The 16,798-nt window shown below is 34.4% G+C and overlaps 1 protein-coding gene across 4 annotated transcripts in view; it reads left to right on the plus strand.

Moving 5' to 3' along the window:
* The window catches only part of UGP (UDP-glucose pyrophosphorylase), a 61,828-nt gene extending 45,240 nt beyond the window's left edge, over positions 1–16,588 (plus strand). For 3 of the 4 annotated variants that reach the window (XM_072535786.1, XM_072535788.1, XM_072535787.1), the window contains exons 2-6: positions 6,611–7,030; positions 7,086–7,517; positions 8,378–8,516; positions 14,977–15,386; positions 16,213–16,588. In XM_072535786.1, coding sequence (XP_072391887.1) covers positions 6,611–7,030; positions 7,086–7,517; positions 8,378–8,516; positions 14,977–15,386; positions 16,213–16,320 — 1,509 coding nt within the window. In that variant the 3' untranslated portion in view covers positions 16,321–16,588. Of the gene's footprint in view, positions 1–4,035; positions 4,188–6,610; positions 7,031–7,085; positions 7,518–8,377; positions 8,517–14,976; positions 15,387–16,212 lie in introns of those variants that run through there. The other variant, XM_072535785.1, reaches the window with a different exon arrangement.
* Positions 16,589–16,798: the final 210 nt, after the last annotated feature.

Below are 16,798 nucleotides of genomic sequence, written 5' to 3' on the forward strand. Positions count from 1 at the left end.
AGGCAATTCGACTACGTCGTTAACTTCAAAGTATTGTCAATTATGTCAATCTTAAATCGTAATTGTACATGTATGTCAAAAGAAACAAATAATGGTGTAATTAAGCTGCAAAAAACAGAAATAATCAAGGTAAAAAATGTTAAAATATCTTAATATCATAGAATCTAGGATATGCAAATAGAAATAGAACAAATAGTAATGTTTATTAATAGTATACTTTAATCAAGATTATTAGTGAAAATGTACAACAAATATTCAGACAGAAATTTGATGTCCAAATAAGACAGATTCAATTTCTGAGACGATAGAGACATATAGCGACTAGGTTGATTGTTTTACTCAATAGAATAGCAGTTATCGTTCTTTGCCTCATTCCTTAGAATTCCGAATTACATTTTTTCATAAATTTCTATCTTGGGTTATACGGGTATTAATATCCTTCACACACGTCGTGCCTTAGAGTCTTCCTCGGGTTTTCTTTGACCTTTCTCTAGTGTTCCTTTCGTGAACTTGTAACTAAACAATTTGTCGTATTCGGTGATTAGTATCTCGACTAATCGACTAACAGTCCAGCAGGCGGTATCTGTTTACAATAACGATTTTTGGGCGTGAAGCAAACGAAGTTTTTGCATAAATCTCTCCAAAATATAACTACAAATGATCATTTCACTATGCGTGAGTTGTAAAATGTGGGCTTAACTTTTTATTAAACAAAATATGAAAAAAATTCAAAAAGTTCGATATTTTTTCTCTTTTTTCTGCATATATCTCAAGAAATATTGGTTTTAGAATAATTTTGTATCGGCCAAAAAGGTGTGTAATTAAATTTTACATAAGATAATTTTCAAAACGGAGAAAAAATATCCAAGTGATAGGTTCATTAGTTCCGGATATATGGAGATATCAGTTAAATTTGACTGTGATTTACAATAAAAGTAAAAGGTTCGAAGATCTGTTTTTTAAATAAAAACCTTCACTATATAAAGCACTAATTGCGCATAGGTACCCTATACAGGTTCTAGTAGACCATATTTTACCGTTTATGGTTATTCTGGGAAACGAAGCAACATGTATACGTGATAATGCACGGCCACACTCTGTTCGGATAGTTAATGAGTATCTTGAGAAGTTCAAATCACACTATATATTTGTTTGGCCTGCTAGCAGTCCAGATATCAATCACATAGGCCACGTTTGGCGTGAGATGAAGCGACATTTACTAAGTCATGTGCCGGCAAAAATTCAAAAGAGCTTCGTGACATCCTCCTCCTCCTAAGTGCCTTCTCTGTTGAGGCTGGCAATCAATATGACCAATTTCCCTTTGTTCTGGGCTTGATGAATTAATTCATTTCCTTTTGTGTGGGTCCAATCTCTAATGTTTCGTAGACAAGATTTTTTTTTTCGTCCTAGCCCCTTTTGCCTTCAATATTGTCTTCTAATATTACCTGGAGCTGCTCAAATTCCCTATGGCATATTCCTCATTATGTGTCCTAGATATGACGTCTTTCTAATTTTGATAGTATTGACCAGATGAGGGCGTGTGTTCATTGCTCTCAGTACTTCTTTATTTGTAGTTCTGCTGGTCCAGCTTATTCTTAGCATTCGGCGGGACATCCAAATTTCAAATGAATTTAATTTGTTGACGTCATACTGTTTTAATGTCCAGGTCTCACAGCCATATAGTAATAGAGACCACACATAACACTTTAGTGTTCTCAATCTTATTGAGACTGATAGCTTGGGGTTACAGAGCATTTTACGCATATTCACGAAACCAGATCTTGCTATTTCAATGCGTCTTCTAATTTCTTTTGAGTGGTCTAGTTGACTATTTAGTTCTCTGCCCAGGTATATGAAGCTTTGGGAACTCTGAAGGGTGATACCATTTATTTGTATGTTAGGTGTAACTTCTTCAGGGGGTTTTTGTGAAATATCAGAATTTTGGTTTTGGAAAAGTTAATGTCTAAGCCCAGCCTGTGACTTTCTTCTGATAATATGTTCATCAATATTTTTAGTTGGTCTTCTGTTTCTGCTAATACTACGGTGTCATCGGCATATCTTATATTGTTAATGATGATTCCATTGGCTCTGGCACCGTCAGGGCGATCTTCAAGAGAAGCTCTAATTATATGTTCGGCATATACATTAAATAATAGGGGGGATAAAATGCACCCTTGACGCACTCCTCGTTCTATGTTGATGTACTTGGTGTTTCCGTTCTCTGTTTGAACGCATCCTGTGTGATTCCAGTATGTATTACTTATTATAGCTATATCGTGTCCGTCCAACCCTACTTCTTATAACACCTCAATCAATTTTCCGTGTTTGATGCGGTCGAAGGCCTTTCTATAATCGACAAAGCACACATACAGCCGTTTTTGAACCTCAAGATACCTTTCTGCCATCAGTGTCAATCCCATAATTGCTTCTCTAGTGCCTGTACTCTTTTTAAAGCCATATTGAGAACGACTCAGGTATTCTTCACACTTATTGTGAATTCGGTTATAAATTATTCGCATAAAAATCTTAGCGGCATGACTAATTAGGGATACAGTTCGATGGTCTTCACATTTCCTTGCTTTTTGTTTTTTAGGAAGAGCTATATATGTGGATGTTAGCCAGTCATGCGGTATTATGCCATGTTCATATATAATGTTGTAGAGGGATGTTAATTTCCTGACAGCATTATCACTTAGGTGTTTAAAATGTTCGGCTGTTATTAGGTCTTCGCCGGGTGCCTTGTTGTTCTTTGCGTCTTTTATTGCCTGCAAAACTTCTTCGGTGAGAATGTTTAATTTTTCGTCTGTATCTATTTGTGGGGGCTCTTCTGTTCTCTGATCACCAAACAAATCTTTAAGATATTGTTCCCATATTTCTATCTGTTTTTCAGGGTCTAATTCCATTTGGTTTTTCTTGTTTGTTACAATCGATAAGTGTTTGGGTTTCCATATTCCAGCTACTTCTTTAACCTTTCTGTGTAGTTCTCTATCTTTATGCTTCATATGCAGATCTTCACCTCTTTACATTTTTCTTTCATCCACTCTTCCTTAGCTACATTTATTTTTTTCTCAATTTCCCTGTTGAGTTCTTTGTATCTTGTTAGGTTTTTGTTTTTTACCATCCGTCTCCTCTCCATAATTTGTAATATTTCGTTTGTCATCCATGGTTTTCTATGTTTACGGTTTTCTTTCTGTATACTTCGGTCTGCAATCTTTAATTCTACAAGGAAAAGTAGAAGGACAACGAACACCAGAAAGGCGAAGGATTTCTTGACTGAAAAATGTACGTACGTGGTTCAACAGAACAACCACAAATCTTTTCAGAGCAACAGTTTGCAAAATACAGATTGCCATGATGAACGCGAACATCCGAAACGGATAGGCACTACAAGAAGAAGAAAATAAATTCAAATTACGGGGTGACCCTAATTTTATGCTCGGCAATGTATATTAAATAATATTTAACATAAACGTGGCACAATAAAAACGTTTCAGAACCTCATTAATAAAAATGATTTGACGATTTTTTTTTATTTTAGCTAACCAAATATAATTTATTCATTAATTTTAGAATATGGTCATTTATTATGCATTTTAATGAAGATGAGGTGTTCATGTTTTTCAATGACCTTGAAAAACATTACTATCATAAATATGAGACAAATCATAGTCATTTGTTGACTTCATTTGAAAAAGATTCAAATATAAAGGACTGCTATTTTTAGACTGACTAATTATTAGGAGTGTATAAAAAAAATACTAAAAAATACAAATTAAAATTTATTAAAATGATTCAGGTAATACAATTTCTGCGCCTATATTTGATTATTAACATCCACACACAAAATGTTTACGATTCTCCTGCTACTTTCGTGAAAATGTAAGGCAAACTTCGTATGTGCGCACCATTATACCATTTACTAGCGGACTTTACCTCATATTATCAATATAATTATTTGTTGACATTTTTAGAACCTGTATTCAAGAATTTAACACTTTTTACGCATTAATCAGTTATCGTAAAACTTTTGAATAAACCATTAAGATTATCACTAGCTTTGTCAATTAAATTGCTAATAAGGTTCTCACCAGGTAAACAGGAAATCAGTAAAATTCGGTGTTCTTAGGTGTTAGCGCTAAAGTAATTTTTAATTGTTTGTGATGACATTTAGCAAATTCGTAGATGAAGTAAGTACTTTTCCAAAACTTAAATCAAGGTTTACGATGACATTGTATTTACTTTAATGTATAATTTGGGATTTATGATCACTGTATTTATTAAAAGCATGTAATATTTGGACGATTGTGTGTAATATTCCTATATTATAGTAGAATCTGACGTAATTACGGTCTAATAATAACAGTCGTAAATACTGGAATAATGGTCGCGATGTTGTATACAATATTTTAAAAAATAAAATAAGAATGTAAATATTAATAGAAATCTCGATTTTATTCTAAAATATGTAGTAGCATGGTCGCCAGCAGCGGAGTACAAGGGGGTGTGATTGCATCCCTTGTCCGACAAAAAAGTACATATCCCTTTCAGGTCTGATTTTTTATTTTTTGGAATTAAGATTTTTGACTACTGAATATCTTTATTTATTATATAAGGTACTCGAAATAAATATTTTAAAAAGTCCCCCTCGACCCCCTTAGCGTGGGAGGATCATGCACGATCGTGATGTTCAGACTTACTGCTTTAGTGCACGATCGTGACTGCGTCCGGGTTTTAATGTAAAATGGTACAAAACAAATATTTTTCATAGAAAACATATTTTGAATTAATATTTATAGTAATAGGAACTTTTAAGTAATCACTTTAGATATTAAATGTAAATCAAATTATAACAAAAAAAAATTATTTTCCTTAAAAAATAATAAAAACACTCAAAAATTATTTTGAAACATATCTACTTTGTATGATAGCCTTCAAAACAGATTTGTTTTCTAGACAAACAAAGATAAACTTCACATTTGGTACATAGTATCTTAGATCTACTTTTGCAACCTTCCATTCTGCACGATCTTGAACTGTCTATTTCATCAAATGATGGAAGATGGTCATTCCCATCATACCTTTTGACCACAGAAGGTGGGTTCGGTCGACGAAACTTAGACGTATTCGGGCTCAGGTTCTCATCTTGTTCATCAATATTAGTTCTTCTTTTATCTGCCACCTGCATTCAAAATTCCAATAAGTTCATTATTTAATTTTTGGGTGCTCCCAAAAGGCGACAAAAGCTTTTAACCCTTGTGGACGTGGCTTTGTTTTAATAACTGATCTCAAACCACGTGACTGATTTGTCTGCAGTGGGTGCATATACTTGGATTATGTTGGTCTTAACAGGGAAGGTGTTAGACTGAATAAGGAGTACTCTCTCTGAGATTAGGTACCAATTCCGTTAATATGTAGGTCTTCGCTATTTCCGGAGTAATAAATCTGGTGGTCATGTACTGTGCACTGTCCAGATCCAGTCCAGCGCATTTCACTTACAGCCATTATATCGATAGCAAGTCTATTCATTTCCTTAATTGCATTGTGTGTCTTGCCCTCCTCGTACATTGTTCTCACATTCAACGTAGCGATCGTAATTGTTGATCTGTGGAGTTTTAAAGAACAGGGATTTCTCTGGTTGGCGACCTGGGGAGCCCTGTTATCCTTGTTATATCTCCCTCTGCCGGACCTTGGTATCCGAGAACCATGGTCAGTAAACTGTGACGTATTAATACTGATACTTGCCATGCTAAGGGACTAGGGATGTTTAATGAGGTAGTTTCCCCTTGCTTTCCTCATCGCAGTATTGGAGCCATTAAAACTGCTTCAGTTGTGCCTCCTAGTGTCCAATGATGAGCCGGTCTAGGATCCATTCCTATACGCCACAACTTGGTACTGAAAACGCTGCTTCCGTTTCCAGGAAAGAGGAAAAAATACTTACAAAGAAGAAAAAACTTCTGATGTATGATGGATGATTTATTTAAAACATTTAAAATTTATCCAAAAGGATTACAAATATCTTCAAAACGTTTTTGGTCCAGTCAGACCATTATCAGTGAAGCATCTTGATAGTAGTTGAAACTAGCTACCAATCTAGATGTAAAAGATTGCTACTACTAGATTGGTAGCTAGTCCAACTACTCTCAAGATGTTCACTGATGTTGGTCCCACTGGATCGAAAACTTTTTGAAGATATTTGTAATCCTTTTGGATAAATATACCATCCTACATCAAAAGTCTTTATTTGTTTGTAAGTTTGATCTTTTTTTAAACTATGATATATAGCCAACCACTTGGATTTTCTCTTTTAATTTGTAATTTTCAAAATGTTGTTCCATTATTGTTATTAAGTAAATGTCTAAAAATTCTGGTTAGCCCTCAAGTAGTGTCTTTAATATAAGGTAGCGAACAATACTTTATTACCACAAGCGTTTCAGAGATAGAACAATTTTTAATCGCAAAAGATGTTATGTTAAATGTATGGTTATAAACAAAATTTTGTTGAATAACAGAGGATATAGGAATTGTTTATGCATATAGTCTGAACTCTTTTCTTATTTAATTTACAGCGTTGCCGTTTTTTATACTTATATCGATTTTGTTTGACTTCTAGGTACGTGGTCATAGCAGAAATGCTAGTGACTCCAGCCAATTCATTGAAGCCACCAAAAGAGATGCTCTCAACAGATTACAAAAAGAATTAGAGAAAATAGTCCAAAGCAGCGAACCTAGCAAAGTAGCAGAAAACAAAAAACAGTTAGATGGCTTCACTAAACTATTCACGAGGTTCCTCGATGAAACAGGACCCTCAGTCAACTGGGAGAAGATCGAGAAATTGCCCGGAGATGCTGTTAGAGATTATAAAACCTTAGAACAACCAACTTCAGACTTAGTGCACCAAATGTTAAACAAACTGGTCGTGGTAAAGCTGAATGGAGGTTTGGGTACCTCGATGGGTTGCCATGGACCCAAGTCTGTGATTACTGTCAGAAATGATCTCACGTTTTTGGACTTGACAGTACAACAGATTGAAGTGAGTAAAACTATAAACTCACTAACTATTTATGTTATTTTTTAATTATTTTTAGACTCTTAACAAAACCTACAAAGTTAACGTTCCTCTAGTGCTAATGAACTCTTTCAACACGGATGATGACACAGAGAAAATCATAAGAAAATACAGAAACTTGCAAGTAGAAATTCACATGTTCAACCAGTCGTGCTACCCTCGAGTCAACAGAGACTCCCTTCTGCCAGTTCCTAAAGATGCCAAAGTAAACAACAATTTGGAAGCCTGGTACCCTCCAGGTCACGGAGATTTCTACAACAGCTTCCAAGACTCTGGACTATTACAAAAGTTCTTAAAAGAAGGACGAGAGTACTGTTTCCTATCGAATATTGATAATTTAGGAGCTACCGTAGATTTAAGTATTTTGAATTTGTTACTCAACCCTAACCAAGAACAAGCGCAGCATGAATTTGTTATGGAAGTAACCGATAAGACTAGAGCTGATGTTAAGGTAAGTTGGAATAGTCTATATATTATTTCACTTAGAATTAACAAATTATAGAATTTAACAACTGAACCTTATTTTTTTTATATTATTTCCTCGGCCAATTTCCTTTTTAGGCATTCCCAGACATTTTTTGATTATGTTCATGTCTGGTGAGTTGCCAGGGCCGTGCTAGTACAGGAATTACTTGACCTATCAAAACACTTTTATTACTTGTAGCCCTATGGCAATGTGTTCTATCCTGCATAAAGACGTATGGCATTCGTTAACTTATAAGACCAATCTTGTCTATAAGATTCATTTATACTGGTCCTGTCTCATGGTTCCTTCTACCACATATAAACATCCCATTCCTTTGCCACTTAGTACACAATAGATTATTAACACTGAGGAGGGATGCTTAATTGTTTTTATTACACATCCTGTCTCATATTTTCCCCTGGATGTTTTCATACAAGTTGGACCTTATCATCCATAATTTGAAATGTTGCTTCATCACTAAAGCAAAACTGCAAATGTGAATAAAAATTATAAAACGTAAAAAAAAACTGATTTGTATTCACTTACTTTTTGCCAATCATCAATAGTCCAGTCTTTATGCAAATTGGCCCAAGCTAAGTGTTTATTCATTTCAGCATTTCAGCTTTTACAACAACTTTTCAAAAGATCTTGAAAAATATTCTTGCCTTTGTTTCGGCTCGAACCAATTACTCACTAGACTTACTAGAAATAAGTTGGCCAATCTGCTGAGCCATGGAAACGTCATTAATGCTTTTATGTGCACGTAATTTCGCTATTGGTTTAATACTTTTGTTTAAAATGTGTTTTGGAGTATCAGCAGTAATCAGTACGACTGTACATTTTAGGGTGGTACTTTAATCCAATACGGAGGGAAATTAAGACTGCTTGAAATCGCACAAGTACCCAAAGAGCACGTAGATGAATTCAAATCTGTCAAAACCTTCAAATTCTTCAATACAAATAACTTGTGGGTTAAATTAGACGGTAAGTACAATTTTTAGAGTATTATTATTATTATTAGTCGCTGAAAAATAGCTTGTGTATGAGTTGAAATGTGAAATGATCATTTAATTAGTCTACTGTCTATTTTATACACTTATTCCAAGAGGAAGTCGATTTAAACATTTAATATGTACATCCAAGGTTTTTAAACTTTTTGTAAGCGGCTTTTTGCAAATAAGTAATAATACCACATGTTTTTATTAATGATCAAAATTTTACCCTCTTGACTTTGAATTAAAGCGGAATTACTTACTCTCAGGTACCACTGACGATGGTCTGAACTGAACGTTATGAAAAATCTTGTAATCCGTTTGGATATTTTCATTATTAATATAATATATCAATTACATAAGAAGTTTCTCACTGCCTTGTAAGTTTTTTTTTCATAATTCTTTCTTTTCCCTAACTGCCCTAACTTTAACAGTATTATGTTTGATATAAGGAGGGAAGAAGGGGTAGAAAGATTCAATGAAGATCTACAGGAAGTGTGTGATAAAATCTAAAGAAACGAAAACATAGTTTACATACTGAAATCAGCAAAAATGGACTTGGAATAGCATAATTCATAGCAGCAAATACTTATGTAGTCAGTACTAATTTAAAAAAAACTCTATAAAGCAACGTGGATTGAATTGTTAACGGCAGTCATAAAAGATAAAATCGAGGAAAAAGCGAACATGGCAGATGAACAACAAGGCTTCCGAAAGAACCGCAGCACAATAGACGCAATTTTTATTATCAGACAAATAATAGAGAAGTCTATTGAATATGGAAAACCAGCATACATGTGCTTTGTAGATTTAAAAAGTGCTTTTGACAGGGCGAAGCGAAATGACATCTTAAATTTATTACAAGCTGAACAAATAGACCATCAGATAATAAGGACAATTAATGAAATTAACAAAAACAACAAGACCAGAGTTATAATGCCAACAGAGGAAACAGAATGCATAGAACTAAAAGGAGGAATCCGCCAAGAAGACTCGCTCAGCCCATTGTTATTCAATATGGTGATAAATCAAATAATTCACGAAGTAAGAAAACGACACGGATACCACATGGGAGCGCATAAAATCACGATACTATGCTATGCCGATGATGCAGTACTAATTGCTGATAACGAAGATAACCTACAAAGGCAGCTCCACACCTTCAATATCACAGTAAACAAACTTAATATGAGAATATCAGTAGAAAAAACTAAATGTATAGTGATCAGTAAAGAGCCGCGTAGATGCAAACTAGAAATAGACGGCAAAATTGTAGAACAAGTAATGAAATTCAATTACCTAGGAGTAGAGATCACTAGTGACAGGGATATAAGAACGAGACCACAAGGCAAGCATCAAAAGCGGCAAGAGTAAGTGGTTGCCTCCGAGAAACCATATGGAAAAAACAAATATCTGACCATGAAAAGCAAAACGAAAGTATACAAGACAACAGTAAAACCAATCCTAACATATGCAGCGGAGACAAGGACCGATACAAGAAAGACGAAACAACAAATCAACAATATCGAAATGAAAGTATTAAGATCAATAGCGGGCATATCATTAAGAGACAGACAAACCAACAGAAGTATACGCGAACAATGCAAAATTCAAAATATTAACAGGTGGATAAAAACAAGAAAAAAACACTGGAACGAACATGTAAACCGAATGGGACCAGATAGATTAGTGAACATCTGTAAAAACAACAAGCCGTATAGCAGAAGACCCGTTGGAAGGCCGCCAAAAAGGTGGAAAGATAATGTACAGTCAACAACGACTGAAACAGAATAAGAGGCAGACAAACAGGAGTAATCCTAGTCGCGCGAAGAAGAAGAAGAAGCAACGTGGAAAATAGCAGGAACCAATTCTGACTCAGATCATTATTTTCTGCTGGCAAAATTGCGGCAGAAAACGGCAAAAGGGAAAAATAATCGACTTAAGAAATGAAATATTGAAGTATTCAAGAACCCAATGAAGAAACAAGAATAACAACATGCTCTCCAAATAAAAATTAATGGAACTAGACAAAAATATATTGCAGAGGAGAAATGAGGAGACAGTTAGAACCAATCCTAATGGAATTTTTAGAAGAAACTGTCGGAGAAGCCAAGAGAGAAAGAAATGCGAAATGCGAAAAAAGGTAAGCTAGACCAACTAGAAACTAGAAATAACAACGAAACTTATAATGAGAAGAGAGTACAAGTGAATAGAATCTGCAAGAGAAAGAAAAAAAGAGAAGCGTAACAGCAAACACGAAAGCAGAAAATTCTACAAAAATATAAAAGAAAGCTTACACATATTTCGGCCAAGACTGATGTTGTGCAAAGATAAGGACGGAGAACTACTAGCAGAGAAACAAAACATAAATAGAGAGAATGTTTCAAGGAAAACTTCTTTTTTTATGTAGACATGACTCTGTTTTTCAATGTGCATCCAGTAAGTTGTCGTTCCATCGTTTTCGTGATCTTCCTACTGATCGTCTTCCTATTGTGGAACAGTCTCTTGCCGTCTTTACTATTCTATTTGTTGTCATTGACTTCTTATATGATCTTCCCATTCTACTATTTTATTTCTTACTCAGTCCTTGATGTTATCCATCACACATCTCTGTGTCACGTCGTGTTTCTGCCGCGTATGTCATTATTGGTCTGATGACTGTTTTGTAAATTCCACCTTTCATTTCTTTCTCGATATTTTTATTACTCCCTATTGTTTCATTCAGTCAACCTGCGGCTCTGTTTGCTTCATTTACTTGATGTTCCACTTTTGTTTCAAGCTTTCCATAGCTAGATAATGTGATTAGATATTTAAACTCCATCACTTGTTATATTATCTGACCATCTAGCTCCTATTTACATCTTAGTGAAGTTGTTGTTTTCACTACTTCAAGTTGTTCCTTCACTATTTTAAGTTGTTTTTCTCCCATTTGGTATTCTTTTTTAGTTCTTACTTTTTTTATTATTTCACCCATAATCAAGTTGAACAATAGAGGACTCAGGGAATCTCCATGTCTTATCCTATTGCCAGATTCAATAGGGTCGATGAGTCCTTCTTCTACCTTTACTTTTATTGTGTTGTTTTGGTAGGTATTTTCGATCGTTTTGATTATTCCTAGAGGTATATCTCTTGCATACAGTAAGTGGATAACGCCTTTTAATTTGACCCGGTCAAATGCCTTCTTAAGGTCCCCGAAACATAGATATGCCGGTTTGTTGTATTCTAATGATTTCTCTTGCTCTTGCCTCATTATAAATATAGCGTCGGTGCATGATCTTCCCGACCTAAAACCTTGTTGTTCTTCTGCTAGTGTTATAATTTCATTCAGTTTATTTGTTATCACTTTGGTTGGCTATAATAAATTAATTCCTCTGTAATTTAGGGAGGAAAACTTAAATATTTCACTGCTGTGCAACACATTGAGAATAGGCAGTTAGCCTTATACAGCCAATGTATAACAAGGGAAAAATACGAAATACCAAAATTATAGGTCAGTTACGTTATTAAATGCTGATACAGCCAGTTTCAGATTGAATCTTAATTTATGAACGTAAGACAACGGAGGAGAAGGGCACAAGAGGGATCTAAATGATACGACATAGCCAAGGCTCATCCAGGATTATAATGCCAAAAGAAAAAAATGATTGATATAAATCAAGATTTTTATTGGATTTAGTGAATATCACGCATTCCAAATGTTAAGTACACATTTAGTTTGTGTATTATGTGTATAGTTTATTAATTACAGTTGTATCTATTAATAGTAGATATATTTTTCTGCCATTTTTTTATCTATCGATGTTAAATATCAGAGTCAGCTAAGGTCAATGTTAGATACACAAAAATGTTTTTATTATTCAACATTCTTTGATAAGTTTCATTGAAGTATTTTCTGAAGTACATTTAAATCACATAAAATATTTTCTAATTAGCCTAATAATCTTAATGGAAATTTCTTATAAACGCCTAGTGAGATTTCAAAAGATAAAATTATGTTTCACCATTGTAAATAATGTATGATTTTTAAAGAGTTGAAAATTGCTGCTTTAGGTGCGCACATAGTATTATTTTTTCTCCCACTTTCACTATGAATTTGCTTCAATTTGTGTAGACTTTGATGTATAATGTTCATCTTAAGGTTTAGTCTGAAGTGGATGCTTTAATAAAATTGAGCGCCATGATGTTGCTGTGAACATTTTAATTTTTTTTTTTTCGTATTTTAACAAGTTATGATTTTTAACAATGTTAATCTATAATTTAATTAAACAGATAACGTTTTAGTAGGGACGAAATAAATTTTAAAAGTAATATCCTCCAAAAATACATCCGTCTGGTAAAATCAAGAATCGACTCAAGCAACGTCAACAGCAACTGTCAGCATACAAAATGAGCTCACTGAGAACTTTTTATTAACCAAAGCTTTAAATCAAGGAGATGGGCTGGCACCGATACTATTCAACCTGTTTCTCCAATATATTTATGTCAGTTGAATATAGGAAGAGCTAATCTCCTAACAAATAAAATCAATATAGATTGCCGCCGATGCAGATGATATCAGCATTATGTCTCGCAGAAATATATTCATAATTAAAAACACGGGTAAAAGAGACCCTTTCACATATCTGTGAGTTACATTAAGTACGGCTGGACTAGAAGAACCAGAAATTCAAAGAAGAATAGCAAAGGGAAACGAAATTTATTTTTCACTGGCCCCTGTGTTCCACTTAAAAAACATACAATGGAGATGGAAAATCAGAATCTATAAAACTATTACCAGATCAATAGTAGGACGTAAAACGAAAAGGTAGGAGGATGAAGTGGCACCGAACGTGCAAAAATTACTAAAAGTGAGAACCAGAAGATCTTCGCAGAACCATCAAGATTGGAAGCATAGGAGAGAATTGATTTGAATTATGACAGGATCGATATGTCTCAAATTAGATACATTATAAGAAATTAAATTAAATGCGATAGTTCTTACTACAGAGAGAGAGACAAAGAGATAGAAATCAACACTGAAATGGAACAAGTAACCAAAAAACATATAATGGAGCGTTTGGTGGTCCAAGGAAGGCCTCAGAGTCAACGCCAACGCGGTAAATCTCCACAGCGATGGGAAGACATCACGAAAACGTTTCTCAACAAGCAGTATATTGAGGCAGTCCATGTAACAGAGGACCGCAACCAAAGGAGAAGTATCATTGATCAGACTATCTGAGCTGCTGAAGCTCAATGATGAACCACAACACATCTGCCAAGGTGTTAATGACTATCATGATAAACCAAAAAACGAATATTTTAGAAACAACTCAAGTTCTATTTTACAATAAAATTGTATTGTAGTGTATGCAGTCACTGCTAATGCATACTGCTTAACGGAATGATAGAATAGACAGCGTAACACATGACAGAGGAGATAGAGTAGGCATTAGAGAATAGTAATCGAAAAAGAAAGAGTGCAAATAAGAAAAGTGTGTCTGTCAATGATGGGTCTCTTGTTTAGACCGTAGAGTGAATACACAATATGAATGTGAACGATATAATTTTCTCGAACTATTCTGGTATAAACAAAACTGTCAGTCTTTACGTTTGAATTGGTAAAGAACACAGCGTTATGTCATTTCGGCCTTCCATGGCCTCATCAGACGCTGGGGCTGAATTGTCTACCAGCTGTTTCCAGTTCAAACCATTCGCGTGAAAAACAGTTTGGTTGGTCTTTAGTGTTTGCTTTTGTATTCAGTCCCATCGTCTGATGATGACTTGGTATAGCACAACGGACCGAAAACAGTATTAATAAATTGGTTTCGTTCATGGCTATTAATATCAGGGTTAAATCGCTTATGCCGTCAATACGAAGTACTTGTCCACAAGTTTTTTAAATAATTATTGATTACTAACTAATTATTTTTTAGTGCTGTGTGGTAGGTGTATAAGATTATAAACGGTGCCTATGACAAATTGATTTTGAACCAATGAAATTACAAAATGGGAATGGTTTATTAGTATGCGGGACACATCGCGTAGAGATATAATTTTCACCTTTAGTTTGAGTTGATTTTTGTGATCGTATTTAATCGTTAGAAAAGTATATTCCGAGAAGTAAAGAAATTCGTACTACAACTAATTTAAGGGTGTGATAAAGATGAGTTTTTTTTGAGGATTACAACATTGAGATGCAAATCAATAATAATAATTATAGATCTGAAGACACTGAAAACGACAATAATATAAAAAAGTACTAAAAAAATTTTAGTATAAAATAGAAAAGACTGTATTTATCTATTGTACGGACACCATTAGAACCATCCGTTATCTGGGTACGATTGCCTTAAAAACAGCCGTGCTGCTCAGGGGTAAACATGCAGATATTGTCGCACTGAAAAAATTAATTTATTATTTATCAAAAAGTTGTAGTTGAGTGACATTTTTTAACTTGGTACATTTATTTCTAGCCATCGACAGGGTACTCAAAGAAGATTTGTTGAGCATGGAAATTATCGTAAACAACAAAAGTTTAGACAACGGCCAAAACGTAATCCAACTGGAAACAGCTGTAGGTGCAGCCATGAAATCATTCGAAGGTGGTATCGGTATCAACGTACCAAGAAGCAGATTCTTGCCCGTCAAGAAAACGTCCGATTTGTTCCTCGTCATGAGCAACTTGTATACTTTCAAAAACGGTTCATTGACGATGTCACCGCAGAGGATGTTCCCTACTACACCTTTGGTAAAGTTGGGCGACAACCACTTCTCCAAAGTTCAGCAGTTCCTTGCCAGGTTTGCCAACATTCCGGATATTTTGGAGTTGGACCATCTGACGGTTTCTGGTGATGTTACGTTTGGTAAAGGAGTATCTTTAAGGGTACGTTTACGGGATTTATTCTTTTATGAACAAAGTAAAACAAATAATTCATTTTTTATTTGAAACTATATGTTATAACAAACACTTTATGCGATTTTCATAAAAAAAACAATCCATATATACATGAGAAAACAGGGAGGGAAATTGACACAATTTTTGGTAATAAAATCAATTGTAATACAGACTTTCTTTAATTGGGGCAGGTATCTCACTAATCTGCCATCGCTCCTCATTCCGTCACGGAATATTGCCGTCCTCCGATAGTTCCAGTTACTACACGGTAGACACATCTCCATTTCCCTTCTCACACACGTTGTTTGACCATAAATTCTTTTTCTACTTTTAATTTCCTTCTTCAGTAAATTCCAGATCAGTATATATTTTTATTTATCTTCCCCAATATCTTTACATCACCACTCCCATTCGCACGTACCATATTTCATTTCGATTTGATGCATTCCTTTGCTTAGTGCTTCGATATCGTTGCAATGAAGAAGCCTTTCAGTCTCTAACGCACCGAATAAAGAATATCTCATTACAGTAACAGCTACTTCATTAAAGACATCCTCATTCTCATCCAACTCGCTTATATAACGCTGAAATACCTCCTTCAGTTTCCCCAAACTTTCTATTCTTATGGTCCATCCCCGTGGGAAACATTCTCGCTGTTTAATTTCCTTCAGCTTCTCTCTCAAGTACTATGTCTCTTCTCATTTCCCAATCTCCATCCTCTTCCCAATCTCTATCCTTGTACTCTCATTTCCAACCGAGGAGAGACCATTGTCAGGAGAAAAATAACAAATATCTAATAAGTATATTTTTTTAGGGTACAGTCATCATCATTGCCAACCACGGTGACAGAATCGACATACCTGCCGGTGCCATTTTGGAAAACAAAATAGTTTCAGGAAATATGAGAATATTGGATCATTAAACAGCCATAGCCAGCAAGAGTACTTAAACGATTTAGAACCTATAAGATTCTGAATTAAGATTGTTATTTAATGTCATAAAATATTTAAATGAGATTGAAAAGATTGTAAGAACGACTTCTAAAAATTTATACTATATTTTTGTTGTTATTTTTGGTAACTACTTTGTTATGAAAATTGTTGTTTTTATTTGCAATGCACAAAATTTATATCTTAAAAAATGTATATTTTCTGATGTTTTGTTGTATAATAAAAATCTCGTGATGTGAATTGATTTATATTTATATCTCAATGTATCTTTTGCATCAAAGATACCTTCTTTCATACCGAATCTCAAAATTCGATGTTTAAAAACTGTTCATATGACGAAGAAAAAGATATTATTTCATCAAAAATCATACTTTTGAAAATCCAATGTAAGATTTTGAATAACATTTTTGACTGAATTTCCTTGATTTACCTTATAGTTTTGAAGATGTG

This window comes from Diabrotica undecimpunctata, chromosome 6, assembly GCF_040954645.1.
Source record: "Diabrotica undecimpunctata isolate CICGRU chromosome 6, icDiaUnde3, whole genome shotgun sequence".
Classification (NCBI taxonomy): Eukaryota; Metazoa; Arthropoda; class Insecta; order Coleoptera; family Chrysomelidae; genus Diabrotica; species Diabrotica undecimpunctata.